At 35.8% G+C, this 23473-nt stretch overlaps 1 protein-coding gene, 1 long non-coding RNA gene and 1 pseudogene across 10 annotated transcripts; all 3 read right to left on the reverse strand.

Moving 5' to 3' along the window:
- Positions 1-3519: 3519 nt before the first annotated feature.
- LOC126590323 (ATP-dependent DNA helicase PIF1-like) lies at positions 3520-5280 on the reverse strand. The gene has a single exon (XM_050255807.1). The coding sequence runs from the start codon at positions 5278-5280 to the stop codon at positions 3520-3522; it is 1761 nt and encodes a 586-aa protein (XP_050111764.1).
- A 1843-nt stretch (positions 5281-7123) lies between these two features.
- On the reverse strand, positions 7124-13484 carry LOC126588473 (uncharacterized). 9 transcript variants are annotated; one of them, XR_007611477.1, is made up of 4 exons: positions 12110-13484; positions 11952-12023; positions 7563-7721; positions 7125-7475 (listed from the first exon to the last, which is right to left on the reverse strand). It is a non-coding gene; the product is annotated as an uncharacterized LOC126588473 (long non-coding RNA). The 9 variants fall into 9 exon arrangements; XR_007611473.1 differs by lacking the exons at positions 7125-7475; positions 7563-7721 and adding exons at positions 9631-9839; positions 10652-10757; XR_007611474.1 differs by having other exon boundaries at positions 7124-7721.
- Positions 13485-21031: 7547 nt separating this feature from the next.
- On the reverse strand, positions 21032-22960 carry LOC126590324 (uncharacterized; annotated as a pseudogene).
- Positions 22961-23473: the final 513 nt, after the last annotated feature.

Below are 23473 nucleotides of genomic sequence, written 5' to 3' on the forward strand. Positions count from 1 at the left end.
CTCATATCGCTTTCAAAGCGCAGAGTCTTAATTGAGCGCTGATCGATAATGGTCCCACATTTGTCGCATTCCTTAAAGAGGTTGGAAATGAAGGAGGCCATTGGAAATGGTTTCAAAGGGTTTCTAGGAGAAAGTCAAGAGGTTTATTTTAATCTTTGAGCAAGAGAGAATTTGGAAAATTTGAAAGCGTAAGAATGAATTATAGAAGGCCAGGTATTTATAGACTCGTGGAATGGAAGACCAAACGGGGATAGTGATCGGAAAGATCGCTAATAATGATAAAGTGATGGAGAATATTAACAGACTCAGGAGAAATAACCAAAAAACTCACAGATTAAGGGGTCATGATGATATCGTGACGGCGTCCTTTTATGAAGAAAGAACGTTTTGGTGTCCGCACGATCTTGAGGGTACCTAAATATTTGTAAATTGAGATTTCATGATGGCATGCGGCGACAGGTATATTGATTTGAAGACGTTTGGACATCCGCACGTCGTGAGGAATTCAAAAATCTCGCGGATCAAGGGGTAATGATGAAAGGACACTTCATGTCGGGCAGAGAAAAGGACACTTGGCGAGATATCTAATGAGATCAAAATCGTGCAATCGTGCTTCATAAATGCTCCTTGGGAGACAGAGCCTGGTGTCGCTTCTTCAAGGTCATGGCTCAGCTAGAAACTTCAGGCCGAAAAAGTCTTCAGAAGCGAAGAGGTAATGTTTGGGCCCAAAATATTGGTTTGGGCCGAGATGTATTCTCAGCCCGGAATGCCGTACAAAAAAAAGGTTACTGTGGATCATTTAGTTCATGGGCTTCCTAATCTAGGTCGGTCAAGTCATGCTGCGAGACGAGTAATTGAATTATGGCGCAATAAGGAGTCTCGACAAGATATGAATAAGAAGTGAATCCGGTTTGATAAAGGACTAGGTTCAAAGTCATAGTGAAAATATGACTGGTCGAGATGGTGTTTGATGAGAAGAAGAAATCTTAATCCGAGTAGGGTTTTAACTCGGTCTAGAAAGTGCCTGGTGCTATAAATAGAAAAGGCTGTGCATCGTTCAAGCCCCCTCCAATTCAACACACAATTGCCCTGCGCAAATTCTCTCAACAACCTTGAGACTTTTTTCCTTTTCTTTTTCGCTGACACACCTTCAGTTTGGATAAGCAGCACTGTGAAGGCAACTGGTGATATCTTCAGTCGGCATAGATAGCACTGTCACCGTAGAACCAGCCGGTCTCGCAGCATCTTCAGTCGGCATAGATAACACTGCAGTGAGGGTGACTGGTTATCTATCCAAGTCTCGGTCGAGAAGGGTTTCCGAATCCTTATTGGTTGAGGTCATCTCATTAGCCTTCTCGGCGAAGTGAGGTGTTACAATTTATTAGGCTCGGCACATTGCATGTCGAGTTAGTTTATGATTGGATACTCTCAAGTGGGATTTAGAGTGCAGCATTCTGACAGTCGAACCACGTTTATTGTTAAGACATATATCCACTTTAAGTATTTGTGCCCTTACACTTTGGTGTCGATTCGGCATGAGTTTACTCTGACGAATACCATCACTGTGACTGAATCCGACGGTGACGATTTGTGAACTTCGTAGGAATAGTAGCCTTGTCTTCAGGTTCGAGAACCCAAGAGGCCGAGACGTGTTCTTTCCTCGGTCGCAATCGCAAGACGCAGAAATCAGCCGCACACCCAACGCAACATTAACAAATTTTACTCCTCGGCCGAGCTCGGCCGACAAGTTGGCACGCCCCGCATTCAACCGAAGGACGTAGTTACCTCATAGATTACTTGGCCTGCGCGCCACGTAGGCTTGGTAGTTTTTAGTTTCAACAACTACAATAACACCAGATTGGATTTTTTTTTATTTTTTTATTTTTTTAGAGCTTTAATTAAACGGAGTTTTAACGAAAAGCCCACGGTACTGTTTACTTTAACAAAAAATCACATTTTTACACTAAAAAGTCAAACTTAGTACTATTTACTTTATCTTTTATTTTGTCTTTATCATTAAAACTCTTTAAGCCTTTTTCATTAGTTTTCCTTTAATTAAAAGAGTTTTGACTAAGTTTAACGTAACCAAAAATCATCATATATTATTATTTAATTAAAATAAGTTCATATTTAATTATAATAAGGAAAAAACTAATCTATATGAAAGCCCCACACACGTGGACTGAATTAAAAACCCAAAATGAAGTAAATTATTTTCCCACCCTTGCCCCTAACAGAAATCCCATCCTATCAGCCACTTGGGTTAGAAATAAACCTCCCTTTATTTACAAGTATGCCATTCTATTAGCCAATTCTTCTCTCGTGCATTTTTTTCTTTTTGGCCGTTCATTCTCTCTTCTGGTTTTCCATTTTTTTTCCTTCTTGTCATGAATATGGTTGCAGAGGTTTCGCGGTTGTTGGTCATTTTTATGATCACTCTTGTACCTAGTTCAATAACTTTCTCAATTCAAACTTTGTTTTGGAATTAATTATACTAGCCTCTACATGCACTAACGTGCATGCGAGAAGCATTTTTGCATCACGGGCGCTACGCGCTCCAAAGATGTGTTGTTTTAGATATGCTTATATTTCTTACTCCAAGAGGAATGTGTACTATATGACTGCATGCAAAGAGAGCATTTGGACCAGGAGGGATGTGTACTATATGACTGCATGCGGAGAGGCATTTTTGTATCACGGGCGCTACGCGCCCCTAAAGTTGTATTGTGTTATTCTTCATTGTAATTGTCAAGATATATTTTAAGTGTATTGTGCAAAGAGGAACTTTTTCTTTATCAGGCACGTCCTAAAAAGTTGTCAAGTTTTTCGTTTTCACTTTGCATAAAGTAATGATTTAAATGTTATTCATGCAATTGTCAAACAACATGGGATTTTGGATGCAAGTTCCTACCTAAAGTTCATGAACAATAGTAAGTAGATGTAAATAAAAAAAAAGTAGATGAAAACATTAAGTACTTGTAGCAAAATACGAAACAACTTAAATGTCAAAATTTAAAACCTACATCACAATTTGTACATTATTCACAATACCCACAAAGTCTATATGTCACTGTTTCTTTTGAAAAGAAAGTTTACATATTGACATCAATGCTGTAATTTTCACCCATTTGTTCCTGATTGATGCTTCAAATTTTCATTGCCAATCTACAAATGAGAGTGAGAAAATTAAAAATAAATAAAAAGAGTTAATTGATAAGTGAGAAATGCATACTGAAAGGTTATCGTTAATAAAATTGTTACCTATTAAGTATCACCATAATTAGCTGGAATGAAGTAAGACTTCTTTGTATACTACATTCCGTGTAAATAAACCTTGTTGGCCTACTATAGAGCCATTTTTTACTAACACGGTTGTGGTTGACTTTGAGACCCCCTCGATAAAGCCACATATAATTGTCCATGATTGAAGATGTGATGTGGAAGGTAAACGCCTACATGTGGTATTGTCTGACATTGCGATTTGTTTATAGTGATAGAGAAACTTAGTTTCACTGGAAGCTACTTTCTTGTAAGTTCAAATGGAAGCCCAGCAGTATCAATGCTTTTAAGAAGGATTATTGGTAAGAAAACTCTGGATCCGACAAATTGTCCAGTTAGAATTTCAGCATCAATAAAATTTCGGTAAGAGCCACGACACAATAATCTTGTACCATTACACAATTCCAAATTCGGATCAATATTTCTCAAAAGCATGATTGGAGCACCTCTTTTCATAGTTAACTTGTGTGGAGGCAAACCACCAAGTGAGATTGAATTCAAAAACTCTGGCTGATACAAATTCCTTGTATCATCCTCCACTGAATCAAATGAATACATTGTCTCTTCTAAACTTGGAAACATATTGATTATCTTTTCCTTCAACATATCAACATCTTCATTTGTAGGAGTTACCACTGCCCTTTCCACCATGTAGATTGCATCATTTTTATGATCCTCTAAGTCAGGGAAGATTTTGGCAATTAATTGATTAATGGAATGCTCACTCTCCCATGGTATCACCATGCATTCAGGTGGTTTTACCATATCATCCATAATAACATCTTCATTCCCATCACCAACACAAAGTAAAAATTTTGAAAATTCACGATCATTTATGGATCTCATATTTTGTTTGAGTTTTAAAATCTTTACATGTGACCAAAATGATGCTTTAATGACACTAGCTTGGATTAGTTTGGCCTTGGTTCCTTTTTGGATAACAAGAAGAACTTGTCGAAAGTCTCCCCTAAATATCATTATCTTCCCCCCAAATGGTAAGTCAACATCTATTAAGTCTCTAAACGTTCGATTAAGTGCTTCAAATGCATGATGATGCATCATTGTTGCTTCATCCCAAATAATTGCCTTTGTCTTTTGTATTAGCTTTGCTAAATCAGATTGCTTATTGATCGAACTCATCGATGATGCATCAAGACTAAGTGGTATCTTGAATTTAGAATGTGTTGTCCTCCCACCAGGCAATATCGTAGCTGCTATTCCAGATGATGTTGTTGCTAATACTATATGCCTCAACCTTCTCAAGTTTGCTAACAATGCACAATATAAGTAAGTTTTTCCAGTTCCATCAGGACCATCCACAAAAAAAGTTTTATTCTCCGATCGTTGAATTGCACCCATTATTGTGTTAAACGCACTTCTTTGGTCATCATTTAAGTGTTTGATTGCATCAAGATCTTGTTGTGGAATACCTATGGATATTTCATCTTCAATACATCTTGTCATTCCTAAACTTGATTCAATTCCTCTTGTGATTCCTGGCAAATCAAACTCGTTTATACTCTTATTAAATTGAACCAAAAGTGTGTTCAACACACGCAAGAGTCTGTTGGTAGCAAACGTGGGAGTTATGTTAGTCGTGGAAACATAATCTTCTATCATGAATGGATAGAACTCATCCCATAACCCTCGAACACCAATTGGTGCACAATATACCAATATGGTGACAAATAATCTTCTTAAAGCTGACGACATCTGAATTGTGGAGGCCTCTAGCAAACATTGTCGAATACTGTTGTCTCTTTCTAACAAACCTCGTTGTTTTGCTGCCTGCTTATATGTTGGATGCAAAACCCCATTAACTGTTCTCAAGTTTGTGAAGGATATTGGTCCTCTAACATGATTAAGAAGAATCCGAAGGTAAAATTTTTCGCCTTCAGCTGGTGAAACTGCATATATTCGCCCAATAACCTTGTTACGATTCATTCTTTTAGACCACTTTCTTTGAGCTTGAATCCATATGTAATGTGATGGGATCTCCATGTATAAGTACCGTCGCGCTTCTGCATCCACATGATTAAGTGTGAAAAATTCAATCAACATTGTCTTTCTTGTACTCTCATCATGTAGAATATTTGTTATACCCTAAGTGTGAAACTGCCTTATTTCATCGTATTTAGGGTCTGATTGCACTTCGACTATCACTCTAGCTGGGCCTTTGTAAACATACTTATATAAGTACTTCACACTTTTTATGCTTGCACAAATTTCAACATTGATATGACAATCATACCTTAACAGCAACCATGGATTATATGGAATAACCCAAATATTATCAACCATTATGTTTCCTTGTCGATCAAGTGAGACGAGCAATTGATTTCCTCGTATTTGATAAATTGGATACGAATCATTCCCTTGAACAGTGACTGGTGCAAATGGTTTGGAATACTTTCTCTTGCAACTCCCATTTTTCATACATGGAGATTGAGGATTATGAATCCCACACAGGCCATGAATCATATGCTTTAACACCACATTGTAAAGTTGAGGCTCTACGTCTTCATTTGGTATTTCAGCTCTAACAATTCGGTCATACTCATCTAGGTTATTGATCTTATCATTTTCATCTAACACCACCAACATATGCACATGTGGAAGACCACATTTCTGAAACTCAATAACGTATGTATAAGCAACAACAGTGCCCAGTACCCCCTTTCAATGATGTCTTCTTTTAGTTGCTCAAGTTTTGCACGAAATACTCTAGTGAGTAAGTCAGGACGATCTTGTGGTGTTTGTCCAGTGAGTAATTCGCTTTTGATTTCTTCCCAACTTGGGTTACATGTCATGGCAATAAAAACATATGGCTTTCCGAATCTTTGAACCAGAGTCATTGCGTCTTGATATTGTTGGTACATGTCACGTGGGCTTCCAACAAATGATGATGGTAAATAATTCTACGCTCGATACTACCTGATAATTTTTAATTTTTAATTAGTAGCTATATATATTGTCACACTTTGAACAAAGTTATATTCCTAAATAACGATGACTTAAACGATATATATACCTGCATTTAAAGAGTCTTCAAGTCCTTTGTAGAGATCCGCTCTAACTGTGGCTTGATTAGAACGTAGCCATCTAAGTTTTAGTGATTCAATTTTAATGTAGTTATCTACAACATATCGTTGCAAGAGGCGCCCACCTCAAAGCAAAAGTGATGATCCATTATGACGTGTTTGCAAAAGCAATTTCATATATTGCTTTTAATATGGAAATCATAGTTCATCTATATATACTACTATGAAGTAAATTATGTTATCGATACAAACCTGTAACATATAAGCATAATAGTCGCAACATGTTATTGCTCTTCCACCATCATCACGACTATTAACATCCCAACCATATGTACCATAAGGTAACAATAGTGGATATTGTAATGGATCATAAAATCCGACAGAGTCTCGAAGTGAGAAAGTCTTCCACTAATTGTCTCCACCACGATATCTCTTCCATTTGCAATTGTGGCATTATCTTCATCTATTATAATTGCCTCAACTTGTGATGTTGATGGTAAACTATACTGATGCTGATCTATTGGTTGCTCTTTTAGGATCAAATTGGAATTCGAAAAATCTTGGCGTTGTCTAAGGCTTCGCAATGTATGAACAAAAGGATTATGGTTGTTCAACATCTGTTGTATCTTTTCAACCACACATCTATCTAAAACTTCACTTTCACATATTCGGTTTTCAACTTCATGCTCAGTGTCATATATATAAGCTTGTAAAAATCGCGGTCTGTTCCCTTTATTTGGTAAAAGTCCACCAATCTTATGATATAATGCACCTTGAGCACGAAATGTGTAAATCCCACAACTACCAATATTTATTCTTTCATCCACATGTACTCCTATTGAAGTGAATGCAAATGCGTGATTGTAAGCTCGAATATTTTGCCTGAAGTGTCTACCCTCAGTTGTTTGGTCAGAGAAAAGAGCAACCATTTTTTGTGGATATTGTATTGGGGATAAAGCAACTCTTCCTTTCAAGCAACACATATTCGAAGTTTCTCGATAAACAATCGTGCATAGCAGTACGGACATGTGGTTGGAGCAAGTAATTGGCAACCTAAGATACCTCAGTTCTCATTATAATTTCTAGCACAATTGTGGTTTCTTCTTCCTCTGCTTTGGCGCACATGACAATTGGTTCTATTTGTATGTTCTTCTTCTGATATTTTTACATGAATATCCAACACTCAGTATAAGAATTTTCTTTGTAACTAATAATATAGATAGAATTATATACTAAGCTCACCATTGTGGGAAGGAATTGAGAGCATCCCATCAAATATTTGTGACCTATTTGAATGTGCCAATTGTCCTATATGAGTACACATTGTAGCAGAAGTTTGATCATCACGATTTGTGATATCTGACAGAACCCTTGAACTCACGCCTTCATGCTCAATTTGTTCTAATAAATAGACCATATTATAATATGATTAGTTAAAAAAATTTTGTTTAATATTTAATATATTTAGTTATGAGTCAAGTATTTCGTAAAACTACCACTAAAAATAACTACAACATTGAGATCAATATGAGAGTATCGAACAAAAGAATAAAATGCGAATTCAATTCACGAAATAGTGTTCTAAAAAATTACCTAATTTTTTAAGTGTGAAACAAATACAAATAAAGAAATTGAAATAAATACCAGGAATTTGTTGTTGTATATTACTAGGGTTGACCTAACATCATAGTTAGCCAAATGAACTCGTTCTTGTATATCACAGGGACCTACTTGTTGCATAGTTAAAAAAATTAGAAATTAGAAAAAAAATTGCGTTAGCATGAGTTAAAGAAAAAAGAATATGAAATAAATACCAAGAATTTTTTGTTGTATGTTACTGGGGGATGTCATAGTATGATCATCATTTAGAGTTGGAATTTGTTGTCTTTTTTCTCGTGCTATTAGACGTCGTCAAGCTAGATATCTTTGATGTTCTTCAAGTTTCAATGATTGACGCCATTGTCTTGCACGATTTTGAGCACGCTCCATAGAAAAATTTATCTAAAAATTATTAAACATAATGAACCTAAATTGAATACAAATTCTGTGACATTCCACAAATACAAAAAGTCTACACAAATGCCTACGAATAGAAGAAGAAGAAAAACCTTTATCTACACAACACTATAATACAAAAGAACAAAATAAAATGATCACAAAATACTTTTGAAGTGTAAGAATTATCATTGCAAGAAAATGACGGGCCTATATACAATTGCCAGTTGGTGTTAGGCCTTGGATATAATTTAGCTTTCATGTTTTTTTTCTTTTATAAATTAGCAACGTTTATAGAGCAACACATTTTTATGTCAACTGGGTGAGTAGAATTTTAAACTTATTGTAATACCCCTAAACCCTATCATAAATGACGGATGTTGATGTGATCAACATTTCAGACACATGCAAATAGACAGAAATATATGAAGCTTTCAACTAATTTTTGTTCTCTTTTTCTACATAGTAATATGCGTCATTTTGCAGTGATTATGGCTACGTGTTGATTAGTTTGCTCTCCATTGTACAGGGTGAAATATTTTTCTATGAGATATGTCAAGCAACGGATGGGGAAAAAGAACCTAATTGTTTAATGTCAACATTTCCTATTGCACCAGTGAGATATGTTTCCTGCGGAGGTAGCTTAATGTGAATACCTCTAATTTATATATAGACATTATATAATTGTCAAATATTTAAAAGTCAAGCATTTGGTTGGAACATAATTCGTTTATTTTTTTTTTTTATGATTATAAGGGACTGGGAATAGATGAAATATGGGATAGAGTTCGATACTGGGTAGCTTTCTGAGCATCGGTTTCAAATGCGAATAGAAAATGGAAATTTATATTCATTTAGAAACGTAAAGGTGTAAATAAGTCAATATCAGGATCTGTACAATTTTGGCAAGAAAATTTTCAGACACTCAGTATCCCAGAAGCGTAAAGGTAAGCTTATGATATTCTTACAAAAATGCTATGAGCCTCTCTGAAAAATCCTTTAGATATTCTTGGCTATGTGATATGGAGATAGCTTTATCTAACCGTTGGATTTTTGGAATCACGTACGTCGAAAATGTTCTTGGATATGTGACGAAAGTCCGTGATTGTAAGCATTTATAATGGAGTGTGTGATGCTGAGATAGCTTGATTGGGAGTTTTCTAAGAAGGCTGGTATATATGATATTGGGAGTTTCGTTACATTCATGCCTCTTCTAGTTATACTCGTGTATCAGTGTTTATTTGCTCCGTATCAGTAACCTTTGGAGTTGAGGATTCTAAAAATGAAAGAAATGAACCTAGAGATGCATATGAACTTGGATTTGGAACTTAACGCATGTATAAAAACAGCACAGGTACATATGCCAATTTTGAGTCCTCAAAGAAACCAAGTGAAAGCAACAATTCATACACAATTGAAAGATCGGATCCTCACCAATATCTGTCACTGTCTCTCCCTTATCTTTTCATTACCACGAATACAATTTCCCCACCTTCCCTTTTCTTTGAGGCCTGACAAATAGGTCTGCAACCAAAATTGATGCATAAATCTTCATAATATATTCCAAATGAGATCTAGTTTATGATTCTATCAATTATTTAGCTCGATACCAAATGGTACTTAGCTTAATTATCGAACTAAGAAGGCACACAGCACACCACTTTATTACAAAATTGGAAAGAAAAAAAAAAGTGAAAAATATGCAAGGAATCAATTCCAACTATCTCTGAACCTCTCTCTGAATCACACACATCACAGAGCACACCACTTCATTCCAACTAAAATATTGAGCATTCAAGGAATCTGAACTCATAAATGATTACTAACTTTTTTTCCACTCAGCCAAATATGTGGTAAACCGCTAAAAAAAAATCCAAAACATAAAAGCTGTATCGAAAAGCTGAAACATGCAAGGAAGGCTTTTGAGACCGAAGATGAAGACAACCCAATAGGATAAAAAAAAGGTATCATGCACATTCAATGTTGATCATCTCATGCTTCTGAAAGTTAACATGCCAACTAAACCTTTCATATTACATTTGGCAATTAATTTTCAGCATAAATTGTAAAGGAAAGGATGTCGATGGAATGAAGACTCTTCTAATTAACTTCTAACCAAAACAATGGGAGTGTAATTAAGCTGTTGGATGAGGTAGAAAATATCAGATAGATGTTCTGATAACTATAACTGTTTGCATGTATAACATAGGAGGCCATTCATAAAATGCAAACACATTCCGAAAGTGTCGAAAGTTCCAATGCTAATTAAGGTTAGGGGAATTTTTGGAAATAACTCGGTGCTAAATGAAAAAAGCCAACTGTTCTGCTATTCTCACCTTTCCTTTTCTTCAAGACTCACTGCCAACATGACCTCTACAGCAAGAATGGACTTTCCCACCCCTTTTCTTCGATCACCGACGAATAGGTCTGCAACCAATGAGTCTGTAAAACCATAAAAAAACATGAATTGTATGTGTTTTAATAACTTGAATCAGATTTATAAAAATTGAAAGAGCCCGAAAAAAAAGAAAACATGACGACACAGTAAGTTGTAGGATAAAAAAGAGGGGGAGGACTGAGGTGCCAACTGAAATAATTGAGGGGGAGGACTGAGGTGCCAACTGAAACATCAAGTATTGGTACCAAAACACAAAACAACTTGAAAGTCAAAATATAAAGTCTCCATAACAATATTTACTTTATCACACATAAAGTCTACATAGTCACTATTTCATTTTAATGGTACAGAGAGTTTATACATTTGAAGTAAATCAGTTAAGTTATTGTCATGTTTCCTGCAAAAGATCGTAAGCACCTAACCAACTGCAGCTAATAATACCATGACTTCAATAATAAGGAAACATATAACATTGAGAAGGTAATTTTAGACACAAATTCCCCCCATTTTTTCAGAATGCAACCATCTTTTTGTTCATCACCCTTTGTCTAGTATGATAAGGAAGAAAGGATACCAACTAACGCAAAAATTCACAGAAATGTGAAGGTCAAGTCAATCTATCCAAAAACTTAAAAAGTAAACTGTGAAAGGAAAACATGCAGTTATTCCAATTTTATTTCAAGATGATTAAATTAAAAGAAAGATCAACCCAAAAAAAAACACGAACCAATGTAATTAGACAGATCCTTTAGCAAAAATCAAATCTTGGTAACATCCAAAGGTTCAAAAAACAATTAATCAAATTTGCAGCAATAAGAATGTTCATGAATAAAACCCATTACCAAAAAAAAGCCAGTAAATCAAAAATCAAATTTGTGGATATTAATTCATTTCTGACGCAATCAGAAGATTCGAAACACTGCAGAAAGCAAATAAAAATTTACAGAGACATTTTTAAATTAAAAAGTACTAGAGAGAGGTGGAAAGGAAGTGGAAGAACAAAGATGGAGATTGATATTGGTGGGTGGAGATAAAAGGTTCAATGTTTACCCCCAAATCATTTATAAAAAATTAAGAAAAAAGAAAAAGAAATACAAACTGCTTGTGCTCCTCCTTTTTAAACTCTTTGAGAGTTAGGTTGCTGAAATCAACAGTTTTCAATCAAGATCAACAATCAATCAAGGTTTTCTTCAAGCGATTATCTTTCGAAATTTTCAAATTTGAAAGTGTAGCATTACCGAGAGAAATAGGTTTTAGTGTAAAAGAAATCTCTATTTGGTAGGCCCTCTCTAAGTCCAGTTCCTTATAGCCTGCAAATGAGTTGTGGAGATAATTTTAGTGAAAATTGGAAAGATTATGTAGTATGCTCGGTAGAGAAGGAAGGAAGAGGACTTACTTTTCCATCATATCGTCACCTCCATCTTTGTTCCAGACAACGTCTCAGTACCTGTATTATAGGTTTGACGTATAACAAAGTTCACAAAGTTCAAACCAACCACATATTATGCATGTATTTAGTTCACAAAAGAAATCAGTGCTGATATTGTATATAAAACTGTGTACTTGCCCTCTATCAGATAAAGGCACTCAAAATCAAAAGATGATGGTGAGTTGGTGAAGCAGATGCTAAGATTAGCAATTGGATTAGCTTTTGTTCTACAATTGGTGATGCAGATGCTACGATGGCTTTGGAAAACAAAGTGATTGGAGTCATACCCTTCCAAATCAAAAGAAGCAAGTTGGCAAAATTTATCATACATTAGAGGCATACCTTTCTGAAGTGTGGAATCAGAGTCGGCATTAAACTAGTAGTACCCCGAAATTAACAATAAAAAAAATATCAAAACAGAGTCGGCATTAAACAGAGATGTTGGATAAAAAAAAATATCACGTACAAAGAGGACATATTCGTTCATCTCATGCTTCTGAAACCACACAACGAACTCCTGAAAATCAAACTTAGCCTCCTTCCGATTACCCATCTCTAAATACTGGTGGTATGCAGTTTGTTAGTGTTAAACCTCCCACCCAACACTAATTAAAAAAAATCCAAAAATTGCTCTTCAAAAGGGAGAATAATAAAAAATAACTCACGTTTTTTTACTTTTACTTTTGCTTCTCTTTTCTTCACCGACCTCCTCCTTTGCTTGTTCATCTTCGAGTTTCAATCTTTGCTGTCTCAATCTACAAAACCCAAAATTGACTACACAAAACCCAACAAGAAATTACCTCCATAAAAAATGCTACAAAAAAACACATTAAGCTCCACATTCAATCATCAACTCAAAAACTTGAAATCCCTCGAGAACTTGAACAAACCCCCCAAAAACCAAGGAAAATACAAAAAATCTAAGACAGTATCACATAAAAAGAAAATGCTTACCAGAAGGGTTTTGGGTACAGGGCAGTTGGGGAAGTGGGTTTTGGTTGGGACATTGGATTGATTGGGAGGTTGGAGTGAGTTTATGAGAAACTTGTGGGATTGGTGGAAATAGTTTGGGGATTTGGGTGATGGGTTTCCTTGCTCTAATCATTTCAGAGGGAGGAGTAACAGAAACTGCTTCAAAGTTCAAACCACACAATGAATCAATGATTCTAGTTATTTTCTGGTTTGCTATTAGAAGGGAGAGAAAGGGCTTACTTGGAAGTTGGTACTGCTCTCAATCTTCAATCTGATTAGCCATGCTTTCAGGTTGCAGCAAGACAGAGTTCTTGTTCGGAGGTTTCGAGTGTACATTTTCGTCCAGCAGTCGTATACGGTTGCCCTTACCTTGAAAGACTAGAGATGGGGCCTTCGTATGGGAGTACAGAACCCAAAAAGCAAATGCATGGGCCTAAACTTTCAGAATTCTTAAATCAAGCTGGACATATTAGGCCCATCTAAATAAGTGTTTTTTTTAGTACAATGATATATTTTACACTAGAAGATGAGGAGTTCGGCTAATCCACACAATGGGTAATCTAATTTGGTATCTAAATTTCCATTCATGAGATTCAAAACTAAAACCTCTCACTTATAAATGAAGAGAAATATCACCAGATCGTAGTACTGAGTGGCGGCTATTTTCATTTTTAGTTTGGGTTTTTAGCTTTATTTTTTTTATATGGGAGGAAGTATGGCACCATACAATGATGACAGGTTAATTCTCTTCTTTGTGCAGTTCCAATACCGGATGACGCAACAATGTACTTTTGGCTCTTGGGTCACACGCTATGCCAAAGTAAAGCCAGTGTGACTCCAAAAAATGCATCGATTAAAATTCAAACTCGAGTTGGGGAGTTCAAACCTTTGTTCGTTTTCCACAAGACCAAACCCTTAGGTTAATGGTCACATTGTGGATGAAGCTAATATTGTAGCATGTTCCATTCATTATGCTAACTTAGTACTCTAGATGATGACTAGATATAATGCTCGCGCGTAACAAAATATTAATATCATTGATAACAAAAACATTAGAAAAACTTTACAGATAAACGGTTAAACTTGGAAACTTCATTGATAAATATTACATCCATTTGTTAGAGCAACTCCACCCCTAAAATAATGCGTCAACACCCAGTCCATTTAATCCACTCAGTGAATAGTGATAGACCCAATGAACAGTAATTGGCCAAAAGCATCTCCACCCCTACAAAATACGCTGGCACCCAGCCCATTTAAAATATTATTAATTTTTTTATAAAATAATAAAAAAATAGTTTTAATTTCGGATAGGATTTTTAATAAACCTTGTCACGTCACGTGTCATTATCCGAAAGTACTATTTTGTGGATAGATGTCCGATAAGAAATTACATAAAGTACTAAAATTAAATAAGAAATTACATAAAGTACTAAAAATAAATAACAAATTACATAAAGTACTAGAAATAAATAAGAAATTATACAAAGTCTGAGGAGCTAGGACATGTGGTGCTAGGATCTTCGTTGCTAGGATATGTGTAGCTAGAACCTCCTCGACTTGTTTCCTCATCTCTTGCACGCCTCCTTCGCACCATGTCTTTTTTTTTTTCCCGATATCCAAAAATATTTAGAATTCAGACACATTCCTTCAAGAGGCTTGTTCATAGTGTCAAGATCTGCTTGAGCCATCATTTCTTCTCTAAGCAGCTAGCTTTCTCGATTAAGTATTTCTCTTTGTCTCCCATTAGCCACATTACATCTCTCAGTAGCTGCTAAGATTGCTTCCATAGCTGCAGCTTTTGCCTCATCCCTAGCCGCTTCCTGTGCCATGTTCAGTTCACCCTGGCGCTCAAGTTCGTCCATATATATTTTGTGTAGTCATTTTTGGAAGAACTCTTTTTTTTTCTTTGCCGCCTTTTTACCTTGAGGCCTTAGGGACCGACGAGTAGGCTGCGTAGCCTACACTTTTTCAAGCATCCTTTCCGTCTCTTCAAATGTGTTGCCTTCCTATTTCACCGGGTCTGCTTCTGGCGAACGATGTAAAGGGACGCCGTGCATGACAACTTCTGGACCGGTTGGCACAATTTTGTATCTAGGACAATCTTTGACAATTTCCAAACATTCCCATTTGTTGAATTATTTGTTGTGGTTCTTCACTTTGTAGACTAATTATGCTTGTAGTGTCTATATTGTGACAACCCGTCCCTAATTTCACGATTTTATAAATTTTAAAAGAGTGATTTTACGAAAATGCCCTTAAAGGCGAGGATGTTTGACATTGACTGTCTTTCTGTGACGTGTACAAGCTACTATTTTAACGTATTCTCACAGTACTCGATGGTACAAACACGTAAGCGCAATCAGAATAAAAATTGGAGTTACGGTTAAACTTTTATGAAACTACAAATTCGAAAGTTATTTTTGAAGAAATTACTATTCTAATTATCTTATACTATTTTATATTACTAAATTATTATTTTATTAGAGAAGTGTTATTGACACTCCAAAAATCTCATTCTACACTCCTCATAAGCATATTTTTCTTTCCAAATATAGAAAGTTTGGAGTGTAGAATGAGATTTTTGGAATGTTAATAACAATTCCCTTTTATTATTTTCTGATTAGATCTTTTTATTATTTTATTAGTTTTTCTGGCCGTGAGACTTACACCCACACCAAAACTCATCCCATGCCTCCATATCTCTTGGGACACTATCTCTCAATATTCAAATCTCTGTCACCTCACTCTCCCAATAGATGATTGCCACCTCACCCTTCCCTCTAACCCTCTCAGCTCTCTCTCCTCTCCTGATTCTTTTCTCACTCTAACTCTTCTTCTCTCCGTGAAACTCGCCGGACCACCACTACCATCCTCTCCGACAAGTATCCCTGCCACGAACCCGAGGCCTCACCTCGTCTCTTGGCCGTGGACATGAATGCTTAGGCATCGAACTACAAACGCCAACCCAATCCACATCGTTTCTTTGGTGATTTTTCGTTATTTCCGACAAGGTAAGTCACGAAACTCCCTCAATCTTTCTCATCTCACCATCCTAAGTCTAATTCGTAGGTTAAATGTGCATATTGGTGATGTTTTGGTGCAGGAAGCACCTTAGAACTCAAACCCAATTTCTCCGGTGAGAACCCGGCAGCTTTCAAGCCGTTTCTGGCGAAATCCGGCCAGTGTCAAGGAAACCAATGGTATTATTCGAATCCTTGTTCCCTAATCTTCATTTTGGTATAAAACATGGCTAAGGTTAGTAAAGGTTTTGTTAGTCGGAGCTTCCTAGAATTCAGCAGTTGCAGTGGCAGTGGCAACCAGCCGGAGAAGAAAAAGGCAAAAAAAAAAAAAAAAAAAAGGCTAATCTGGACCCATAGGCTTAAGCCCAAACCTGATCCAAAACCTTAAGCCAAGTCTTTGGGCCTTTGTCCCAGGCCACCCCATTTCTGAATTGGGCTCAGAATATTCTCTGGAATATTCCTTAGGTTGATTTTTTGAAATTTTCTCAGAAACCCTCCTAGGCTAATTTCACCCGAGTCCATTTTTGACATCCATTTAATGAAATTCCAAAGTTTTAACGTAGTTGACCACCGGGGCGTCTCAATTGACTTTCTAGGATTGACCGTTGACTTTTTATGAAAATTGCCCGAGACCCTCCTTAGAGTATTTGGACTCGCTAATTCTGAATCCCCCATCCGTTTCTCTAAATTCAAGCGTTTTAATTGAGTTTTACTAGTGGGTCTCAATATTATGCTTAGGTGTGATTACTATCGAAGACTCCGGCTCCGGCTTCCTAGCTTGAACGGATGTGACATCGCAAGTAACTGTGAGTGGGTCTTTTCTTTTATATAGGATATATATATATATATATATATATATATATATATATATATATATATATATATATATATATATATAATGGTTAGTTTCCATTTATACATGTCATAAGGAGTTTTCTACAATACGCCTAGATTGTCGTGCTTTTATAAGATTTAGCACATTGATAACAATTATAAAGTTATGCTACACCCTACGGGATGCACAAGTATGCGTATCAATATTGATGCCATAATTATATATACAACTATGAATAATATTTTGTTGACTAGAATTATTGAATTAATGCGGCATGACTATATTTGTGTTATGTGCTCATCGTTTGCTGCACCGGTGTTAGTACTCGCCCGGGCCGGGGCCAGACTTTCACGTGTATGTGTACATTGCACCGTACGCTCACTTTGGATCCATTGTAGGTGTCAGTCATGTCCTAGATTGTTATATGCAATTAGGACTCGTATGTGCTGCGCATAGTGCCAGTCTTCACGTGATTGTAGTACTAAAGTGTATATCATTGTTGCACCCAGTCCTGTTCATGTCAGAATAACTCTGCATGAACTCATGTGTTAGCATGTGTCGATGAGCACTCGATATGAGATGTTTGCTTTTGCGACATTATGTTGATTACGGACGTCATGCATTTACTTACGAAATATTGTGCCGTATTGAATTCTTGAGTTATTGCAGGCTACAATAAGTACTTTCTTACTATACGTAGTATGCATTTTGGGAGCTATACTTGTTTTACGGCGAGGGGTTATATTGTTTTCAAAAAGGTTTTTACATAACTTTATTTTTAGGCCCGCTCACCCTTATTTTTCGCCCCTCCAAGTTTTAGTAGCTGAACTTTCTCATCGACGAGGATTCTTGGCAAACTTTGAGATAGGCAGTTACCTTCAACGGTACAACCTTATCCTATGTACTTTACTTATGCTCTGACATTAGGTGTGAAATGGGTTCATTCCCACTCACCAGCGCACTCTTATAATTAGGCACTTTTAGGTTTAAATTTATTCACATTTTCCACATCACTATACTTTATGGCTTCGTCACATTCCTGGTGTCGACCAGCACAGCTCAATTCGGAGTCCAAGTGGACATTCTGGGTCGGGGTGTGTCATATAAAATATGGGATAAGACAATATTATAAAATGCGGGTGTAACACAAATAAATAAATTAAAACATTGATGCGGGTGGAATACATATAAATAAATAAAAATATTGTTACCTGATCCGCTAAACTTGTCTCACTATGCAAATTACTAGAAGCATGAGAGAGAGCGTTTTTCCAACAAGTAAAGGGTATTTTGAGTTTTTTCCAACGTCCTTGAAGACCTTGGCTACTTCTTGTGTTTGTTCCAAGCCTATCGCAAAACGCTTCCGTAATTCTACTCCATATTTCTCACAACTCCATCTCATTACCCGTAAGTGGGTCATGAGTAATTTGAACCCAACATTGATACAACGTAACATCTTTGATAAGCTTCCACGTAGCCATTTTTTCCACAAAAAATTATATGAAAGCTTTGGTTGAAAGTGTTGAAAATATTGACATGTGGTGTAATGTGGAAGATGATGGTTAGGTATTTATAGAAATTTTTTTTTTATTTTTTCTGTATTTTTAAACAATTTTTATTAATTTTAATTAAGTTAACTAATTTGGACCGTTGGATTTGAAAAAGATTCAAATCCAACAGCCCAAATGTTGACTCGTGGCCAACGGTAATAATTATGATCATTGTGCCTTTTTTTTTCATTTTTGGGTCTAAAATCATGGGCCGTTGATTCTAGATCGGACGGCCCACAAATCGCCACGTCACTAGCCGTTGGATATGATTTTCAAATTTTTTTTTACCATTGAAAATCCAATGGTCCAAAAAACTAGCCATTGGAAATCCAACGGCCTAGAACATGCCACATTGTATCAACCTCGCACTCTCTGTCGCGACTGCAATGACAGGCCCCACCGCCTTTTTCTTGTTAGGAACGCTCGCTTACGAGCTTGTGTTTCTCACGCGCCTGACGCAAAAAAAATTCTAGTGCGCTGTGACATCATGCTGACTTGAGCATGACGTCACATAGGCCAGCTAATTGCTCAGCACATTTTGGGCTAGCCTATAGCCTGGCTTGGGCTGGGGTGGAGGATTTTTTAGGGGTACCGGTCCATTATTTGTGCTTTGAGCCAGCCTACCCCTTGGGGTGGACTTGCTCTTATAGTCTACCAGTCATAACTATCATTCTACCAAAACCAGCACTTGGATACAAAAATTACAAAATGCTGGTCTATGTACATTCAAAAAATAGTACAGTCATCCAAAATAGTTTGGTAGTTGTAGCTGTTTTCAACCGGAACCAGTAATTATATACAAAATACTAAGAAATGCTGGTGTATGAACATGCAAAAAATATTGTTAAGTTTTGAGAAAAAAGAGTTATTTACATGCCATAAAATATCTGGAACAGTTTTTTATATGTGCTAATGGACCACAGTATACTCCTGAGTGAAGCAGCTGAAGTTTTGAGTGAAGCAGCTGAAGTTTTGGTTGAACATTGTTGAAACAACCTAGGCACAGGAAAGAAAACTCAATATATTAACAAAATATATTTAGATAACTGTTAAATTTGTTTTTCAATAAACATGAGAGAAAGGAGAAAGGTAGAGTATATTTACTTCGTCTTTTTTTTGGTGGGGTGGTGTCTCTTTTCATACCAGTCGCAGATAAAAAAAATTTCAACAATTTGATGGGAACCTCATCAAATTCTTTTGGATCAACCTCCGATATTTCTTCCAACTCACTGTTTTAAATGGGAATTGAGTGTTAGAATACATGATAACATGATGATTCATAATTGGTAATTAGAATGAGAAACATGAAACAAACCTTGTGTTCACAATGGTAAAAAGAGTTTTCCTGATGGATTCTCTTTTTCGTTTACATGATCCACTTGTTTCTGGCATTGAAGCAGAGGGTGACATAGTGGTTGAAAGGACTATAATTTTTCTTGACAACGGTTGTGGAGTGATTGGTTATATGGCTGTATCCTCAGAGACATTGTAAATAAGGACATCACTTAAATTAAAATTGTTTTTTTTTTGTTCCCAAATTGTAGGTGAAATTTGTGCATTTTTTTTTTTTGCCCAATCAATCTTAGAAACTTGTTTGGTAACCGTTGATGGTCAACTAATATTTGACTTAGCACTAAGTCTTTACATGGCCACTAAAGTGACATTAGTCTCTAATCTCAAGTATAAATGTGAATATTACATTTTGTAGACCAAGTGGGAGAATGTTAGATTTATCCAATATAAATCAACCTTTAAGTGGTCTACTACATGTAATAGGAATGTAATATTGGAGAATAATGTTAATTGTGATTTGATCTCTTAAAGATATCAATCCTATATAAGGTGTCTTATATTGGAAATAGGATTGATGGAATCCTTAATTGAATATGATTATGATACTTGACTTGGAGGCTAAGAAAGTAAAGTTTAGGTTTCCTTTATGGATGGAAACCCTAGCTTTTAACCTATATATAAACACCGGTCCCTATAAGCCCTAGAACACAACATAATGCTTCCCATCGAGTAGTTGTATTCGGCTAGGAGTTTATAGAAGATCTTGGTGTTGCCGTGCCCTTTCTCTTTCTTTGCTCGAGTACCATGATTACAACGGGAATCAGGTTTGTCACTCCTTCTTTTGTGTTTTAATTGTATAACCTTACAAGGCTAACAATAGTATTTTAAAGTTGTTTAAATAATTTGAAATCAGGAAAGGTTCCAATTTTTTGTTTAACGTCACAAAATTTAAGGAAATTATCACCCTAAAAAAGTTTTGGATACCAGGTGCAGAAAAAGATCAATAAAAATAATCAATGAGCGTGAGGGTACAGACCTGATTTCATTCTAGATAAATGTATTGAAACCGTGTGTATACAAATATGCGAAAAGATGTGAAAATGTGAAAAAACAGATTTGGCAAAATATTAGATTATATACACAATGAAAAAAATAAATAAAGATAACAAATATTTTAAGCGATTTATCACATACTTTGAGCAATGCATGTTAAATCTTACCATGAAGTTGGAATTTGGTTCGGATGCTTCTGGCAGATGAGTTGTCTAGTTGTCAAATCCTTATACATTTATTTTACACAGTTGGGACACGAGATATACCACCATTCGTAATATTCGTAATGCGTGTCAAACGTTTGATAAAGGCCTTACAGAGAAATGTATCATTCTGCAAAAACTGTTTGTAATACTTTTGTATAAGGAATAATAATCATCTATACAATGTTTATTCAAAATGTAAAAATGCAGTGATATGTTTTTAAGAAGAGTTAAAAACATGTAATTAAATTTTATACCTTGTCTATGGATCTAGAAAAGCCACTTCATCAATTGTCAATTGTTTGCCTGTGCGTAAAATTTCAGCCTCACTTACTTGTCTCGAGGAGGGGTCAATATTTTTATATATAGGCTCTTTCTAATTTGAAAAACCGATACGATCGAAATGTAAAATTGTTTGAATAATTTTATGAAATTGATATTTCTTTTATTTTTATAACAGTGAATACAGTTTAATTGTGTTAAGAGTTATAAAAATACTTACACCGACTTGTACGCATTAACTTTTAGGATGTCTGGATCAACAAAGAAAAGTGAGCAGCCAGTACTGTTCATCACAATTTTATCTATGCATTGAAAAAAATGATAAGAAGGTGTAAAGAAAATACTGATAAATGGTTTTACTGACATAGATCAAGTATAAGAACGGCATGACACAATTACTTACTGCACCATGATTTTAATTGTAATGCACAAAGTTTAAAAAGCTGAAAATAAAAGAGAAAAATAATTAATAACAGTGATTGAGAACCAATTTATTAAGGTATTTGAAAATTAATTAATTAAATATAAAAGAAAGAGATATGATAAATCACAGGAAGTGAATATGATAAAATTATGTGTGGAGAAAAGATTTAAACAATTTATATAAAGCTATGTTAAAAAATAATAGTAAACAAAGATACGAAAGATTCGTTCTAACTAAAGCTAAGCACCTAGATAAAGCTGCACTTTTAAGCTTGTAAAAACGACAACAATTGGGAGAGGCAGCGTTTCGACGAATGAAGAGCAAAATTCTTCTGCATCATCTGCCCATAATGTAATAGTGAGTTGTTCCCTTCTGCAGGCAAATCAAATCAGAAACAAATATATAATACAAAGCAAGAAATAAGGAACAACCTAACATTTTGAATATGTATGTCACACTTGTATGCTATCCTTCGATTAATATGTTTTGGCTCTAAACGCTATACTGCAGTGAGATGACTGATGACATCTTGCAATTTAAAAGGTATATATAAGCATGTTGTGAAAAATAATTTACCAAAAATAAACATCAGTGATTTTAATCTATATATATGCATACACATATGATATCACCTGTCAACTTTGTTCAAGCGGGGATAAAGTGTCACATCCCGGCTCAGGCCCCCACCACATCCCGGGCTCGACTCTACCGTAGCACGATATTGTCCGCTTTGGGCCCCCACCACACCCTCACGGTTTTATTTCTAGGAACTTACACGAGAACTTCCTAGTGGGTCACCTATCATGGGATTGCTCTTGCTTGAACTCGCTTAACTTCGAAGTTCCGATGGAACCCGAAGCTAGTGAGCTCCCAAAATGCGTCGTGCTAGGTAGAGATGAGAATATACACATAAGGCTCACAGGATCCTCACCCCTGAGCGATGTGGGATCTTACAGAGAGATTAGAGAACTCAAGCATGAGAATAAAGAGTTGCACATATTTGCAAATAATTACTCAACAAACATAAAAATAAAGCTCGACCAACTACATGAATCTGAAAGTCAAATTGAAAGTGACCATCAGAGGTTCGTGGCTCTATTCCGAAGGCACCCATTGCCTCCACCCCTTACAGTTCTACCAAGTGCTGAGGGTTCAAATGATCAACCTCTAGTACCTCCCCCATCTAGAGTTCTGCCAAATACTGAGGTTTCACATGATCAATCTCTAGTGCCTCACCTTTCAGGGTTCTAGAGTTCTGTCAAATTGAAACTTTTTTTTTCTTTTTTTTTAGTTGTTGTAATTGGAATTCATGTGTATGCATGTGTTAGTATAAAAAAGTTTCCTCTCTTCTAGTTTTTAACATGTCTGAAACTTCGAGTTTAGTTTGTTAGATATAGGAAACTATGGAAACTTCTTACTTCATTAATATGAATCAAGAAAGAAACGATGGAAACTTCTGGTTCATTGAATATGATTCAATGAGCTTTTAAGCAAAGATGTTTTCTAATATGCTTCCACATGAATTCTCGGGCATTATGAATTCATGAAAGTATGTTGTATAAGATGTTGATGGTAACAAAATCGAGTTTTGCTAAGTTCACCATTTTCTTATTCCCAAAAGGAAGAAATTCAGGTATGGCGGAACTTGCGATAATTAATTAATATCATATATAGCACATGTCTACAAAAAAATGTT

Source organism: Malus sylvestris, chromosome 11 (assembly GCF_916048215.2).
Source record: "Malus sylvestris chromosome 11, drMalSylv7.2, whole genome shotgun sequence".
Taxonomy (NCBI): Eukaryota; Viridiplantae; Streptophyta; class Magnoliopsida; order Rosales; family Rosaceae; genus Malus; species Malus sylvestris.